Source organism: Sapajus apella, unplaced genomic scaffold, assembly GCF_009761245.1.
Source record: "Sapajus apella isolate SASKATOON/1434 unplaced genomic scaffold, GSC_monkey_1.0 scaffold1, whole genome shotgun sequence".
NCBI classification, from domain to species: domain Eukaryota; kingdom Metazoa; phylum Chordata; class Mammalia; order Primates; family Cebidae; genus Sapajus; species Sapajus apella.
Window position 1 is genome coordinate 90,020,453 of NW_022436941.1, and position 17,972 is coordinate 90,038,424.

Here is a 17,972-nt window from a genome sequence, read left to right on the forward strand (position 1 = left end):
TAAAAAAAAAAAAAATTACCCAGTCTCAGGCATTCTCTTTTAGTAACACAAAATGGACTAAGACACCTAGCTTCAGGGTTTCCATTGTTACTTAGTGTACATAGTATTGAAGGATCACAACATGACCTCCTAGTCTTTCAGCAAGCCATCGTCACCTCTCACCATTAACTGCTCCTCTCTGTTCTCAGTGTGGATTAAAGAAACTGGCACCCTTTCTCTCTGCCAAATACCCTGATTACACCATCTCCCATTTCCTGTCTTCTTGATCCAAAAATTGACAAGAAGTGAGAAAACCAAAAATATTTTGTAAATGTACCAAAATGTTGCAACAATTGAGAAACCCAGAATCTTTTGAATCATATCTTAGAAACTTTTTTAAAAAAAATTAATAGTATGTAGGCTACAGAGAACAAGTTATCCAAAATCCTTTTAAAATTCAAATTAGTTGGCTGTGTGGCGGCTCATGCCTGTAATCTTAGCACTTTGGGAGGCTGAGGTGGACGGATCACAAGATCAGAAGTTCGAGACCAGCATGGCCAATATGGTGAAACCCTATCTCTACTCAAAAATACAAAAATTAGCCTGGCATGGTAGCCATGTCTATAGTCCCAGCTACTCAGGTGGCTGAAGCAGGAGAATCACTGGAACCTGGGAGGCGAAGGTTGCAGTGAGCCAAGATAGTGCCACTGCACTCCAGCCTGGGTAACAGACTGAGACTTTGTCTCAAAAAGAAAAAAAAATTAGTAAGTCAAAAAACAGAAAATAAAAACTATAACTTTCAGAAAGTCAAAGTTCATTTTTTTCTAGCAATCTTAAACATTCCGCTTTGAGGCTTTAGGAAATATTTATACACACCAGAAAGTCATCAATGTGAGGTTAACACATAAGAATTTTTAAATAGCTGTGCTTTCAGAGTATACATACCCTTCCCTTTAATCAATGCATACTATAAAGAAACATTAAAAATTGTACCTACCTTAGCCGGAGGAACTTTTCCAGCAGCTGTGATCTGACCAGTAAAAAAACGTCCAAAATGATTTGCTGCTAGGACAACAGCCTTATAACTTTAAAAATAAAGAAACAAATAGATAATTCCACAAAAGGAGAGATTTCAGGCTCACATATCATCATAAGTCATCAATGAAGTTTCGTCAAAGAATAATAGCTAATATTTATATAAGTATGTACTATGTGTCAAAAACAGTTCTAAGTGTTGTATATACACTTACTCCTTTAGCTTTCACAATAAGCCTATGGATAGGTACAATTATTACCTTCATTCCATAGGTGAGAAAAATGAGATATAGAGAGATTGAGACTTGCCCAAGGTCAGTCAGCTAGTAAATGTGAGAGCCAAAAGTCTAACACAAGCAGCCTGCCTACAGAGGCACTCTCTTATCCCTTATGCTACCCAGCCTCTTCACAACAAGTACTATAGAACATAATAGAAAATTAAATGAAAGAAAGATAGAAAAATACTAACACTGATTTTCTTTGTGTGCTAAGACTATACATCCTTCACACTTACTTTACTATGTTGTCCAAATTTTCTTTGATGACTAGGTAGGGCTTAGGTAATGGGGAGAAAATCTTTAAAATAAATAAAATTAGCTTAGCCATAGGCTTGTACGTAATAAGATTCCAGCCTCAGAGAACAGAAGAAACACTTCCCTTGATCTCTGATCGTTCAAAGTACGGGATTTTCAGACAGACTGACCTTAGTTCAAGTCCTAGTTCTATGACTGATTAGCTTTGTGACCTTGGGCAAATTTTTAAAATTTTCTTAATCTTGGTTTCCTCATCTATAAAGTGAGAACAAAAAGCATCTATCTTTTAGAGTCATGAGGACTAAATGAGATAACGCAGGTGAAACAGTTAGCATAAAGCCTGTCACATAGAAAATGCTAAGTGAATATTAAGTGTTTTAGCCAAAGAAACAAAATATGCAATAAATCTAATAATATGCACCATCTTTTCTTTAACAGGATATTTTTAACATGCTACACTAATTTCATTTTCATATTGCTTTATATGTAAAAGGCACTTTTGCATTCTTACTTGCTAATATATACTCTGACTCAATATTATAAAGCAACTATTAAAACCTCCTGGCTAGGTGGCAAGAAAACCTCTCCCTGATCTTATTTTTATATAATAATACTTGATACGATAATTGATGCAAAAACATGTAAAGTCACCATTATTAAGTTAATCATACTGGAGCAGAAAAACAATACTTTAGAGATTACATTATCTGTTGGTCTTCTGAATGCAAGTGATAGAAATTTTCAATGGGCAAATATGACACAGATTCAAAGACCCCAGTAAGAAATTAATTGTGGACTTAATGTTCTAAAAGATTCAGTTGCTATTCTGAAAAACAAATTACAAAAGGAGACTGATTACACAGGAAATGTACAAGAAAACGTTGATAGTGAAAAAAGCAATAAATTGGGCATTTTCTTCATGACAGCAAAAAAGTTGAGAATGAACAGTAATAAACGGAAGTAGCACATCCTCACTGTAATATGGCTGTGTGTATGAATGAGATACATATTGATTTCTCATACACTGTATGGATATGTATACTAGATGATTCTTTTCACACTGTGTTCTCTGCATATATCAGCTCAGGACATAAAAGAGTGATTCTTCAAATTGTGATCCCTGAGTCCCTGAAGGTTTAAACTTCAGATAAATCTGGGGCCATAGTGGATGAGATTGAGAGTAAACATGCTTCTGCACACTCCTGCCATGCTCAGTGTACCCAAAGCTACTCAGCTCTTACCCGACTTATTTACATTGTCTCATAATATTTCATTTGCTCAAAAGATTCTATAACTAAAACAACTTGATCTAGAGCTACCAATTTTGATATTCTTTCACACATGTGCATTTCAGAATCAACAGCACCCTTAACATTTCACACTATACATTTTCTAGATAAAACTTTAAGTCACACACTGCATAATATAACTCCCTTACAGGCTAAATAAGTTAAAAAGTGTGCAGATAAAACACAAAGTAGAATCGATGGCATATTTCCTGTGCTAAAATATAAAGCCTAAGAGAACTTTCAACTTATGTGTCAAGCTATAAAAGGTTTTATTCATGTTAGTCATGTTAGTCTTTTTTATGCACTGTTTTTTTAAAAAGATTTTCCCTATTTGTACCTCATTAATATTAGCAAATTGTTAAGTACTAATAGTTTTCATGCTTAAAATCTAATTCAGTTAGTTTCTTAGAAAAGCTGATGCATAGGCATTATCCCATTTCCAGAATTGTTCCCAACCTCTAAGGCAAAGTCAGCAGTACACTGCATTCATGTAGGGGTTATTCCTGATCCTCACCCATGGCAGGCATGATTACTCTACCATAGCCACATTCTTCTAAACAGAATGGGCCTTAGAATCCTTCTCAACATAGTATTCTAGGCAATCAACAGAGAATGTATTAGTGCTAGTGGGCAAATAAAGCTTATTAGCATATTGACCTTAAAAGCAGAAGACGTGGTTAGCCCTCAGTTATCAATACAGGTTTTGACATCAGATGAAACTTCCTTTTGTGCAGATCTTTTTCCTATTATTTAAATATTTTATAAATTTACCTAAGCAAAATCTAATTAAGATGGCAAATGCACTAATATATGTATATTAATTTAACCACATGAAATTGTCACTATTCAACCATTTTTGACCTATAAAAACTATATACATGTACACACACACACACATGAAATACAGTGTGTTCCCCATACAAATAATCTGATAGCTATTTGCTTTGGTGGATGGAAATACTACTCTTCTACTCATTAAGATTAAATAGGAATATATAATAGAGTTCATTTCCTATCTGATTACTATAAAACAATAAAATGAGTCAAAAATAATTTAAATGCACTCTGAAAATGCTGCAATCTCCAACAATAATTACAAGTAAAATCACTGTAAAAGAGAAGAGCTACAGTGTGAAGATTTCTGTATCATCAACGTGCTTTTGTTCAGGTGAAATGGAAAAGAATCAACCTACCCAGCAATGTTGGCCATGGAGCTCAGTGCATCGTATCCCTGGGCAATTGTGACTCTTGGAACCTGGTCCATTGCGAGAACTGTAGTTTTTCTTTTGGAAAGTTTATTTAGCAAGTCTGGATTTTCGGCTGGGTAAATAAAACTAATCAGTGTTCCTGATGTCTTTAAAAGGTCGACTTCATGAACACCTAATGTCGGATTAACTATAGGAGCTCGCACCTGGAAAAAATATCAAGTCACAGATTAAAAATATAAATATCTTAATCATATTTTTAAGTAAACAGGAAAACTTAGATAACATGTCATGACTGAAATAATACTCCAGAAGTAAATCTTCCATCAATAAATTTCTGACTAAATTCTTAAGCAATGTTAAGGCACACAAAGATATATACCATCTATCCTGTGCCTAGTGACTTGTGGACTACTCTGTGTAAAGAGCACACACACCTGGGAAATACAAAATACTGAGACAGGTTTGACAATTAACCACAGAATGGTGAAAAAACTATAGAATCTCTACAGCAAACCTGCAGTCCCCAAAACCTATTACCCTGGTAAAATTAACAGACATTAGAATAAACATACAGGAAGTTTTGTTGTGTGTTCAATCCTTCAAGCAAGATTCAATCCTTGCTAATTTTGGCAAGCATCAATATTTGGAGGGATAAGACATGAAGAACGTTGTAAACTAAAACTAAGTATAGATTTATGTTACTTTAAAATTCTGGATGACTATAGATGAATGCAATTTACTCTAGTAATCTTGCTGAATTGGGTTTAAGCCAAAAGCCACAATATATTCTGTTACGTTAAGAAGCATGAAATAAGTCAATGAATACATACTCCATATTCCTGAAAGTTTACAATGTCCACTTTTTAGAGCCAAATTTTTAAAATTCCATTTTAAAAGTATTTTAAAATGTTTTATATTCAAGTTTAAAAGCAACCTTCAAATAAAATATCCCATTTCATTAGTTCCCAGTTAGCAATAGTGCTTTTAGGCAAGTAAACACAGAAAACACAGCCTCTGGGACTTATGTTTTAAATACAAACACAAACACTGGGTCAATAAGTTTATCTCACAGCATTTCACCTCAATTTACCTATGAGACACCTTTGTCTGCTATTCCCATTTCAGTTGTTGATCTGGTGATGCATATGTTTCTAGGTTCTGGACTTTAATTAAGGCTCTCTGACAAGGTCTATTTTTCCTCCAAGAAAATCTATAACATAGATTTAGTAAATGTTAGAGAACAACTCTGAATTGATTCTACTGGCCCCTGTCAAATGCTCAGCTGAGACTACTGTCATCTGCATAAGCCAAGCCAATAGAATGTTCCCCTGAATGCGCTCCTCAGGATATTAACAGACTTGGCTCAAACGAGAGGTCCCCAAGGTCGTGTAGTTTACTAATGCTAATACTGTATAAAGTCATATAATATTCTATGTTATAGGATTTCTGAGCACTCCATTAACTGCTTATATATATTGTGAATTCCTAAAAAGAACACAGAGCATTTCCAAAACGTAAAATACCCCCTTATAGGCCTTTTTCAAAACATCTCAAAAGATTTTGATCCCTAGAATATACATGAGAATAGATTATGCTTTTCTTTTTTATCTAAGTTATTTTACTATATATCTAGTTATATCACCAAGTATTTGTAAACCTAAACCTTTAAAAAGCTTTAGCTGAGTTACAGTTAACCCCCATACCACAAATTTTACTATTAACTTTAAATAGCAAAAATTGGTTTTGTAACTTTCACCAAAAACCACCTGTCAAGTGTTAAGATCCTGTCAAGTTATTCAGTGGGCTCTATGTAAGGAAATTAAAAAACTATGTGATCAATATCCCTTAGAAATTAATGTAGAAAAAAACTTGTATTTCCTGAAAAAAAATGAGTAACTTCCCTGTTTGCCTTGGTTTCAGGAGGCTTAGCATTTAATTTGATGCTCAACTCTAGTTATCATCTGTGCTAGACTATTGATACAGTCTCACTCCCTTTCTCTAAAGGATTTTTTATTTCATATTTTAATTCTCAAGTCCTTTAGAATATAGACTTCTGTTATATATTACCTTAAAAACTTATTTTAAGGTAGGTAAAGCTACTCGCCACTCAGCCCAAAGCTGCTTTCTCCAAAATAGTCATGCCCTCTCTAGAAATAGCCCTTTTATCAGTATCAATCATTGTGCCTTCAGGTATCAGAAAATCACTGAACATTCAGTCCCAGACTAAGTTCTACACCTTCTTTCCATTCTAGCAGTAAATGCTCACATGTGAGTATTCTGGATATATATGGACCATGTAGAACAATTTTTTTCCTAGCCAATTAAAAGGAAATTTTCATTTAGCAAATGTAAAAATGAAGATCACTTTTTCTCTCCTCATGGTTAAACATAGATCATATTGTCTGATAAAAGTTCTACTAGAGCATGAAGAATATTGACAACATGGAATCATCTCTTTGAGAAAAAGTCACTGTTTGAAAATAGGAAAAGGTACAACTCCAGAAAAAGTAATTTAACTTTTCTACAAAAAGATTTCAAAAAGTCAGCATGCTATAAACAGGAGAGGAAAAAGAAATAATTACTTTGACCACCAAATCAGAAGCCAGCGCCTCCTTTGCCCCTTGGATTTGGGCACCTGCCGCTCTATAGTGATCATCTGAGAACTTGGAGGCTTCGCCCGCACCCGATTCTACAACAACGTTAAAACCCTGCTTGACCAAGCTCTGAACACCAGCCGGAGACAATGCCACTCGCTTCTCATTTTGGAATATCTCCTTGGGGACTCCAACAGTCAGTTGCTTATATGGAATTCCTATAAATAAGAAAAGCAAAAAATATATACATTTGGTAAAAAGCAAACAAAAAATGTTTAGAAACAGATTTCAGAAAATTGAAGGGGGCAGTCTTTTCTTCAAAATATACTGCAAGTGCAAGCTGCTGTTCAGAATGATGTTCCTCATTCATACTTTATTCATAATATTTATAATATTTTATTTAATCAATTGGCTTTCTTCAAGGAAAATACCAAGCTTAGTTTATTTGTAGAAGGAAACAAAATGAGTTTAGCGATCCCTCTGCAAGCTGACTCCACTCTTCAAACTAAGCCCATTGGGTTGTGGCCTCCTTGTCCTTACCTTTAACAAAAATGGAAGTAATTAGCTGTTTTGAAGAACAACTGTATCTTAAGACACTTTGCTGGCCTGCCACACTCAAAGTTCCCTTCCAGACAATTTGGTCACAGACAATTCCTCATAGATTTCTAAGTGTTATACCTTTTTTTTTTTTTTTTTTTGAGATGGAGTTTTGCTCTTGTTACCCAGGCTGGAGTGCAATGGCGCGATCTCGGCTCACCGCAACCTCCGCCTCCTGGGTTCAAGCAATTCTCCTGCCTCAGCCTCTCGAGTAGCTGGGACTACAGCTGCATGCCACCATGCCCAGCTAATTTTTGTATTGTTAGTAGAGACGAGGTTTCACCTTGTTGACCAGGATGGTCTCGATCTCTTGACCTCGTGATCCACCCGCCTCGGCCTCCCAAAGTGCTGGGATCATAGGCGTTAGCCTATATCCTAAGACTGTATACACTCAGCCACTTAGAAGAGAGATCAGCAACTGTGTCAAAGATAATCATCTACAGGGCAGACGAGGAAAACCAGCAACCACAGCTTATGAGATAATTTAGACAGGAACTCTGTCCAAGGACACTCTATGTTGGCCAGTGACTACTCAAACCACTGGGTTCTCTCTCAAGGACTTTGAATGGGAGACCCACAGAAGGGACAAGGAGAATAGATCAGTGCAAATGTTATTTGTAAGCACAGCTATGAGGTAATCAAAGGGAAGTCAACGTAACAGCAGCAGCAACATCAGTAGTAGATATTTAAAGACAGAAGCTGGGTCACAACCATGAAATCTACAAATAACGTTCCACTTATCCAAGGAGTAGATGGGGGTTTCTGGGCTCTCTTACTTGCCAAGAATCCACACAGTAAACCCTCATCACAATATATAATCTGGTATGATTCTGTTCCTTGCAACCCAAAAAAGCTTATATAGTACAATGCTATATTTAGATATGGTCCAGACCATCTTTAACTACAGGACATCAGTTTCTCCTGAGGTTTTACTTAACATGCGAGCATAAACATCTTTTAATAAAGAGTATCTGTTTCTATATAAGGTTTATTAAAGCTTAGGAAATCCATTTTTACAATCTAAGATCTGAATATTTATAATTTTAAAATGAATGAAATTATCCTACAGAGTAACTTATTAAGTAAGACTTTAGAGAGATTAATTCAGACCTAAATTTGAACACTGTCTTAGATTCCACACTATTTATATAGTAATAATTTACAGTACACAAAAGGCAAATAATACTGAATCTTACTCCTTACTTGAAGGAAAGGGATGAAAATAATAGAAAGCTGGCCAATATTTAGATTGACATCTAAAGCTAAATCACATATACTTATCTCATGTTCACTTATCTGACAATCTTGAGTTGTCAGGCTCTATATGCCAAAAGCAAGAAAGCTACCAAAGATGACTGATGTCATGTCAAAACGATTTAGAAGCCAATGTGAAAGGGCTTGCACTGACCAAATATGAGATAATTTGAGCACATATAAGGGACAGAGAAACTGGCTAAACAATACCAAGAGGATTCAATCAGCCAAACCTATAATGTTGTAAATTCTAAAGAGCAACAATGAAATTATTCAGTATATTAAAAGGAAGAAGGAAGAGGTGAACTTATAGATAAAAAGAGACCAAAGAGATATAGCAAATATAATATGCGGCCCCTGTTTGGATCACTCTTGGACCAATCCAACTGTAAAGAAAAAGAGGACAGACAGACAGGCAGAAGGAAGGAAGACAGGAAGGAAGGCAGGAAGGCAGGCAGGCAGGAAGGCAGGAAGGCGGGAAGGTAGGCAGGGAGGCAGGAAGGAAGGAAGGCAGGAAGAAAGGAAGGCAGGAAGGCAGGCAGGCAGGAAGGCAGGAAGGCGGGAAGGTAGGCAGGGAAGCAGGAAGGAAGGAAGGCAGGAAGAAAGGAAGGCAGGAAGGCAGAAGGCAGGCAGGAAGGCAGGGAGGCAGGAAGGAAGGAAGGCAGGAAGGTAGGCAGGGAGGGAGGAAAAGAAAGAGGGAGGGATAGAGGAAGGGAAAAACAGTTGAAAAAATATGAATACTGACTAACTGGAATTACTATACTTTTCAATATGGTAATGAACTTATAGTTACATTAAGGAAAAAACAGACTCCTTATCTCAGAGATAAAAAATAATTAGGAAATATTCAAGAACCAGTGAGATCTTGATGTCCAAGGATTTACTCACAAGGACAATTTTCATGTCTTCAACACAGTTATTTACCTTTATTTTATACACAATTTTAATACACAGGATAATCTGGCTTTCCAGAGCAGTTTAAAAGAAAGCATCTGAAGATAAAGTTGGAAGCTCGTAGGGACAGATACCCTGCCAATTGTGACTTGTCATCTGAGTACAAGAAAAGAGGCTATAAAATCTATTTTATAGATTTTATATCTTATGTCTATGTTGTGAGACATAAGATCTCACAACACCTAGCAGTTAAGGGGTCCTTAATGAATAGACAAATAGTCCTACAAACTTAAAAAAAACAAAAGAGGCATTATTCTGTGTCATAAAGGTTGCCCCTCAAATATCCATCCTGTTCCTCCACCTTAGTAAGAAAATGTTATTTTTAGCTGGGTATGTTGCCATCTAGAATAAAAGATAAAATGTCTGAGTGTCCCTCACAGCTATAAACAGCTACATATCTGAGCTCTGCACAGTAAGGTGACGTGATAGAAGTACTGGGATGGTCTCTGGCCAAGACTAATGAGAGTTGACTTGGTTTAGAAGGGCTCCATTTAGCCTCTCCTCCTCTTGGCCGGTACTCCAGAACAGAAGCAAGGAGACGTCCTATCAGGGAAGGCCTTGCAGGCCACTGGAAGGCTTCAGATCTTCTTCTGTAAGGACTAGGAAACAAGTGGTAAATTTTGAGTTGAGGAGTAACATGATTGTACATTTTAAAAAGATAATTCTCACTGTCTTGTGCAGAACAGACTGTAGGGGGCAGAGGTAAAAAGCACAGGGACCATTTAGGAGGCTGGTACATCAATCCAGGTGACAGATGATGATGGCTTGGACCAAGATGATAAATGTAGGCAAGAAGAGGACAGATTATAGATACAAGGAGAGCTGACCTATACCTACTAGGAGAGTAGAATGACTGCAGGGTTTCTCACCTGAGCAACTGCAATCAAACTGCTACTTACTAAATTGTAGATCAATTAATATACTTAATTCCTAATTCCTGAGCATAGATGAGGTGTATATGGTACAATTCTCCAATACTAACAAGGAATTAGAAAGGACTTCTAGGAAAAATGGTTACTATGAGCAATAGGTTCCAGGGACAACTCAACTGGTTTATCTTTTTTGTTTGTTTTTTTCTATTACCTTGTCTTCTCTGTTAGCACTGTGAATCAGGAACCTCTATAGTACATGGAAAATATGACAGCACTTACTTGTTTTTTATTTATAATGATCACTCACAAGCATCAGACCATAAAACTACCTGGCTTTTCCTTTTATCTATTATCAGACCTATTAGTTCCTATGACTTAAGGTTTCATTTACAATCACTGAAGTGAGACTTTACCTTGTTTTACAGGGGCTTTACACCGCAGGGTTTGGTGAGTATGAAATGTTCGTAAAAAATTCTTCTTCCCACGTAGACCCTTACAGGACCCCAAATTGCTAAGTAAAGGACACGAGCAGCCAGTCACCACTGTTTTCAGTAGGTTTGCCATGTTGATATGCGTTCCCAATTTTCAGACTCCCCAATTTCCTTGAAGGCAAATCACTAAGAAAAAAGAAAATAGGATGTTTACATGCCAAGAAAAAAAAACTCTTTGTCTTTTAAACATGAAAAACATTAAAAAACACTAATCTAAAGAGCTGGAAATATAAGTTATATGTAAACATCTACAAATAATTTATTTGCCAAGTTCTTTACTTACAGAAGATGCTCAAAATTCACTTCCAGTTCAGGCATTTAAAACTTTTAATCCATTTTTCCACTAAAATTGGAGTTCTAAACTCACTATTCAATTCCAAGCCTAGGTCATATAATCTATTTGATCCTTAAGGGGATCAAGTAGCTGGAAAGGTTAAATACACACACACATATTGCTACAGAATCAAGTCATATCTGAGATGAAGGTTATCTTCTAAGTCAGCATGTCCAGCAAAAAGTGCAAGTAACTCAGTTATCTTTGAATTTCCCTTAAATTACCTAAAATACTGTACAGTACAATGGTGACTTACATTTAGCCACCAGGTCATACCAAACACACTGACATCCTATTCACTGCAGCAGGATGCTTATCCACTGAGACCTCTGAACTGAAGCTGACTGAGTGAACACAAGATTCATGTTTGCCAAGTGCACCTCTCAAGAAAATTAAAATGCATGATATGTGACTCTAAAAAAAAAAAGAAAGAAAAATGCCATAGTATCTTTATCACATAGGCTTGTGCTTGCAGATGTGGCCATAACTATAAATTCTTTGGTCAGTGGTCTTCACAGATGGCCACTTTTTGCCAGTTCTAACCAGGCTGGGTAAAGTGTCTGGGCTTTGCTGTAACTAAGGCTTCAGCAACTACTTCCGCCACATTCCTCGACAGATCTCAACAGATTCCCAGCAATGCATGAAAGGCACTCCCACTGTCCCCACAATTCCCAAAGGTCCTCCATACCTTTCTCTTCTATCTTTCAAAAATGGAAAGAAGCTGAGAAGTTAGAATTTTATCAGCCAAACTCAGCTAACACTGCTAACTATGCCTGTAAGTTCTAGTGCATCATGTGAACCCTCACAGGACTGAGCACCTGATCCTAGTGGGCTCTGTAAGCGATTTTCCAGACTCCAGAAGGAGAAGGACTTAGCTCGTTTTTAATTTTAGAACTGCTGCCACTGGCCAGGAGTGGTGGCTCATGCCTGTAATCAAGGCAGGTGGATTGCCTGAGCTCAGGAGTTCAAAGACCAGCCTGGGCAACATAGTGAAACTCTGTCTCTGCTAAAAATGCAAAAAATTAGCCAGGCATGGTGGTGTGTACCTGTAGTCCCAGCTACTCAGGAGGCTGAGGCATGAGAATCGCTTGAACTCGGGAGGCAAATTGTTCAGTAAGCTGAGATCATGCCACTGCACTCCAGCCTGCCAACCTGAGCAACAGAGCAAGACTGTCTTTAAAAAAAAAAAAAAAAAAACTGCTGACACAACTCCCTGAAGAAATGTCTTTAAAATACCAGACAGCAACACTGGTAACGGAAATTTTTAATCCAGGGGACGTTTATTTGTAAGATGCCCCTTAATTCAACAAATATATACCAAGGGCAGAGTTTGGCAATTAAGATAAATCAAATTGGAATTTTGCTGGAAATAAGAAGTCAATAAATATAACACTACAAAGTAGAATAAAACAAGTTCAGAGTCCTTTGAGAGATCAAAGAATGAGACTGTGTCCTCTTCAAGAGCTTAGAAAAGGAAGGGAAAGCCGTTTGAGATGAAGAGAATAAAATGAAAAATAGCTAAGGAAAAAAGAATGTAAGATGTGTTTTGGCATGCAATTAAAAATGTGTATGAATAATTCTTTGCATTTGGACAAACAGCTTTACGTGTTCAAAGTGTTTCCACATATCATGTCCTTTCATTTCAGTTCCAAAGTATTCTCAAGTCCCATAAGTACCCTACTCCTTCATTTATGGGTCACATCTAGGGTTATCATGACTTTAGAATAAAGAGAAAATTAGTTCGAAATTCAGCTACATATTCAAAACCTCTACTGAATCTATGCCAAGACCTAAGGGAGAAGCAAAGATGTTTAAAAGATTATTCTTGTCTTAGGGGAGATTTTTTCCCCCTACCATTACTGAATAACCTACTTCTATGCAAACCTCCCCACTTACCCAAGTTTCTCTTCTTGGATCATCCCAACTCTCCAACAACCACCATTTTTATACGGCTGACAAACATTTCCCAGATCTCATCAGTAAAAGAATGAACTGAGCTCTAATAGAGCCCTGTATTGTCTAAATCTGCCACTCGCTCCCTGTTCAACTTGAACTTCCCCGCGCCTCGGTTAGCTCAACTATAAAAAGAGCACAGGTTTCTAAGGCCATTTTAGGCTCTAGAAATTTTATGATTAGTTGAAATTTTGTAATGCTTTAAAGCTGAAGCCCCATTTCATGGCCTGAAATCTGGAAAATTTGTCCCAAATACTTGGAAAATGGTAATTTGAGTTCAGCTGATTCCCGGCAGGGGCATCAGACATCAGTAGGGCCAAAGGCTTCATAGCCAATTTTTGTGAAAAATTCCACTTGATTCAACTATGAACATGCAGCGCAGAGATCAGGAGGTCCTTTGTTAGCAAGAGCAGTACATATCACTAAGTCTAAACCGAATACAAATGGCCCTGAAAGATAGAGAATTCTTAAACCATCTTATCATTGGCCTGTACAAGTTTATACCAAAGATAGTACTCTGTCTTAATCATCCCATTTTCCTCCATCTTTACTGTAAAGCTCTCATTTACCCATGTGCTCCTGTGGCTTTGAAGCAATAAGAAAAAAACTTTACAACTCAAAATCTGGGAAGAAAAAAAAATCCACAACTTTTTTAGCATGGCATTCATATGGCTGTTTACTGTAACTTATGTGGGTTATTTCCCCTAATAGATATTAAAATCCTTGAGGGCAAGTGCCCAACCTAAAGAGGGAGGGTAGCACAGAGATTTAAGAGAGCCAGCTCTGGATCTGTGGATTGGAAGCCCCCACTCTACAATTTACTGGCTGTGTGACCTTGGGAAGTCACTTAACTTCTCTGTACTTAATTTCCTCATCTTTAAAATGGGGAATAACAGCACCCAGCCAGAGTGGTGGCCCCACACCTATAATGCCATCTCTTTGGGAGCTAGGTGGGAGGATCACTTCAGGCCAAGGGTTCAAAACTAGTGTGGGCAACACAGTGAGACCCCCATTGCTAAAAAAAAAAAAAAAAAAATTGTTTTTTTAATGAGCAGGGCATGGTGGTGCAAGTCTGAAGTCCCAGCTACTTGGGAGGCTGAGGTGGGAGCATCACTTGACCCCAGGAGTTCCAGGCTGTGGTGACACATGATTGTGCCATTGTACTCCAGCTTGGACAACAAGAGTGAGACTCGAAAAAATAAAATAACAGCACCTACCTCACATGGTTGTTCCTCACAGGGTTGTTGCCAGGATTGAGAACACAATATCTTTATGAGCTGTTATATTCATGGTATTACCTCTCACCCGGTGTTTTGTACAACACAGAGGAAGTCAGTATTTTTAACTGAATGAATGAATAGGGCTAGGTGACCTTAAGCCTAAGTACCTATTGAGCAAGTCTTCAAAGATTTTCCGAATATTTCCCTTGAAAAAGAAATGTTGGCCAGGCGTGGTGGCTCAGACCTGTAATCCCAGCACTTTGGGAAGCCGAGGCGGGTGGATCACCTGAAATCAGAAGTTGGAGACTAGGCTGGCCACATGGTGAAACCCCCTCTCTACTAAAAATACAAAAAACCAGGCGTGGCGTCACATGCCTGTAATCCCAGCTACTTGGGAGGCTGAGGCAGGAGAATTGCTTGAACCCGGGAGGCAGAGATTGCAGTGAGCCGAGATCGTGCCATTGCACTCCAGGATGGGCATAACAGCGAGACTCTGTCTCAAAACATGAAAAGGAAATGTTTGTGCAGCCTTGTGGAAGACTGACTCTAACCGCAAAGATAAGCGGCCTGAGCGTGCCTGCTGGAAAGAAGGTGATCCTAAACAGTTAATAAAAAGTCAAGGTTTGCAAATAAAAGGGGGTGCAGTGGACAAGAGGGGTACACTTGAAATAAGAAGAGTAGGTAGTGTCTTAAGCCCCACCCACTGCTCCGAATAAGTCTGTCCTACAGGACTCTTGACAAACAGACCACCTAAGGACTGGCCAGTACCGCAGGGCAAATAAAGGACACCGGCAACCATAAACAAGTCACGCTTTTAAAAGCAAGACATACCAGCAAGGACAAAATACCGTGCTGGGCCAGTTTCGGCTGGCAGACGCCCTGATCTCTCCCACAGCCACAGGTGCCATGGCTACTGCCACCGGTACCGCCCCTTGCTCGGCAACTGCCACCCGCTGGCATCTGCGCTGGACCGCTATTTATAACCTCCCTCAGAAGCCGATTGGCCGAGGCTGGAAATAGTCATTCCGGCTGTTGAGTTTGAACCAGCTCTGCCAGGTCACCCCCTCGGATGTTTCTTCCTCCTCACCAGCCTGGGTTCCAGAAGCTTGAACCCGCATCGTCAGACCGCCCTGATGCACACTCACAACTTGTGCTCACAATCTCCTTTGTCCCCAGCCGGGCACCCTCTCTGAACTTCCTCAAAGGTCAAGCATACCTCAGGGGCATCCAGCTGCCTCCTCTCTGGCTGAATTGCCCTTTGAAAGTCCTCTATGACCTCCCTCTCCACCACCCCCAATCTTGCAGGCCGAAAAGACCCCGTACGACTCTCGCTGTCCCCCAAAGCTGCAAATATCTGCACCTACACAGCTGCAGCCTCGTTCCCTGCCCACTGCCGGGACCCAGTTTCCGAATCCACCCGCCCACTCCCTTCCACGTCGCCCCAGCAGGAGACAAGAAAGGGAGCCCAAGATGCACGGTTCTTCTTCCCCACCCAAGCCTGAGGCCTTCGGGCAGCCCAGTGCACCCCGCGCCCAGGGCCCCGTCGACCCCGTCCCCCTTTGCTCTAACAGGTCTCTGTCTCCGCTAGGGCCGTGGGCATCAGGGGAGGCCCAAGCCCCTTTACCAGCTGCGCCCTAGGCGCGCGTCCGGCTGCCTGCAACCGCCAGTGCCGCCGCGCTCACCTGGGCCGGGAGACTGGCAGCCTTAGGCTGTGCCTTGGGGGCCGCGAGGGGACGCCGCGCTGGCAGACCAGGGCTTGGGCCCCACGGTACTGCGCTCCCAACCCGGAAGAACAGCCCCAACTCTGCGGCGGCGAGCAGCCACGTGACTGGAGCTCCGCACTCTCTCCGCGGCTCACCCCCCTTCCCCGCCCCGGCTTTCTTCCCCCCAGGCCCCCTCAACCCCATCGCCGCGCGCTCTCCGGACCAGAAGGTGACCTCACGAAATGCCACCTTTGAGCTCAAAGGCTGGTTACCCCAAGGGGCCCTTCCGCCCTCGGGGGCAGCCAAAACCTCTTTGTCTCTTCCTCTGCCCGCGGGGCCCCGTCCCTCTTCCGCGCTTTCCCTCCGTTCGTCCTTGTCAATCAAACCTGGTGCCAAATGCGGCCGCTAAAGTTTTAAGGGACACATTTGCTTCTCCTCGTGAAGAACCAGTTACAAAGCGTGATTTCCTCTCTGGGGTCCCGTCAGAACAAAGAAACAGATGATATAACTCCACTCTGGGTACCTGCCTTTCCTCTAGCTCTCTAGGAAAAATCAGAACTTCTGTAACAGAAAAGAACCCAAGGGAAATGGGCAGGCAGAGAAAGGCTGGTGAAGGGCGGGAATGGGGGCGTTGACTTTCCATTCTGACAGGAGAGGTGGAGTTAAATTCCTCAGAGACGACGTCCAGGCCTGAAAATCAATACACATCTACGCGCTCGTTTCCAACATCAGAGCCAGCCTAGAAGCAGCTGGCTAGTGTTACTGCTAGTACGAATATCCCCCAGGCTGGAAAGCACCCCGGTGGACGTTGTGAGCTCTCCTGACCAGGCCTCTGCTGTTTTCCTAAAACTGTTAACGGACTCCGAACCCTAAAGACATAGTCGTTCTTTTCATGCAGTTCTGTTACTTATTCTGCAGGTGTATTCTGACTAAAAGTGGGAGTGGGAGGAATAAAAAATACAGTGTAAAATGGTTCACTTGCCCAACATTTAATCATCATGAAGTGCCAGTAACGTCATTTCAATTAACTGAAATTTTGATACAAGTAAAACAATTGTGAATCTAAAAGGCATAAGGCAAAACAGGTATTCCGTATGTTTAAAAAGAAATGAACCGCAGAGAATCCCTTACTTTGAGAACTTGTGTTGTGATAACTGACATAGAAGGTCATTCAACTAATGGATTCCCACTGCAATCCAAACTCACAGACAGGAAAGGTCACAGACCCATGTTTTAAAATGATAATAAGCCATGGTAAGTGTGACCATAGGAGTAGTTTCCAGATACTGAAGGTGCAATGAAATGAGAGTAGTAATGGATAAGGATTTTAAGCTGTTATTGATTTAGAACACTGTTGGTAGGGGTCCGGAGTTGCTACCTTCTCTTTCAGGGATTAAGAATTTCTGGTTCCCAACTGGAGACAATTTAGTTCTGAGGGACATTTGGCAGTGTCTAGAGACATTTTGGTTGTCACAACTGGAGAGGGAATGTATCTAATGGGTAGGGGCCAGGGATATTACTGAACATTTTGCACTGCACAGGACAGCACCTCATGACAAAGCATTATCCAGCCCCAAATGTCAACAGTGCTGAGGCTGAGAAATCCTGGCTTATTGCTCAGTACGTGATTTAATTTGACTTGCTTATAAGTCTATATTGGCCGGGCGCGGTGGCTCACGCCTGTAATCCCAGCACTTTGGGAGGCCGAGGCGGGTGGATCACGAGGTCAAGAGATCAAGACCATCCTGGTCAACATGGTGAAACCCTGTCTCTACTAAAAATAGAAAAAATTAGCTGGGCATGGTGGCGCATGCCTGTAATCCCAGCTACTCAGGAGGCTGAGGCAGGAGAATTGCCTGAACCCAGGAAGCAGAGGTTGCGGTGAGCTGAGATCACACCATTGCACTCCAGCCTAGGTAACAAGAGCGAAACTCCGTCTCAAAAAAAAAAAAAAAA

At 40.2% G+C, this 17,972-nt stretch overlaps 1 protein-coding gene across 5 annotated transcripts in view; it reads right to left on the reverse strand.

Annotated features, from left to right (window-relative positions):
* The window catches only part of NNT (nicotinamide nucleotide transhydrogenase), a 92,727-nt gene extending 76,093 nt beyond the window's left edge, over positions 1 to 16,634 (reverse strand). Inside the window, exons 1-5 of one of the 5 annotated variants that reach the window (XM_032281240.1) lie at positions 16,403 to 16,634; positions 10,729 to 10,932; positions 6,627 to 6,856; positions 4,030 to 4,247; positions 977 to 1,064 (exon numbers count right to left, since the gene is read on the reverse strand). In XM_032281240.1, the coding sequence (XP_032137131.1) occupies positions 977 to 1,064; positions 4,030 to 4,247; positions 6,627 to 6,856; positions 10,729 to 10,879 (687 nt within the window). In that variant the 5' untranslated portion in view covers positions 10,880 to 10,932; positions 16,403 to 16,634. Of the gene's footprint in view, positions 1 to 976; positions 1,065 to 4,029; positions 4,248 to 5,134; positions 6,570 to 6,626; positions 6,857 to 10,728; positions 10,933 to 11,280; positions 11,303 to 15,995; positions 16,165 to 16,402 lie in introns of those variants that run through there. The other 4 variants (XM_032281251.1, XM_032281258.1, XM_032281245.1 and 1 more) reach the window with 4 other exon arrangements.
* Positions 16,635 to 17,972: the final 1,338 nt, after the last annotated feature.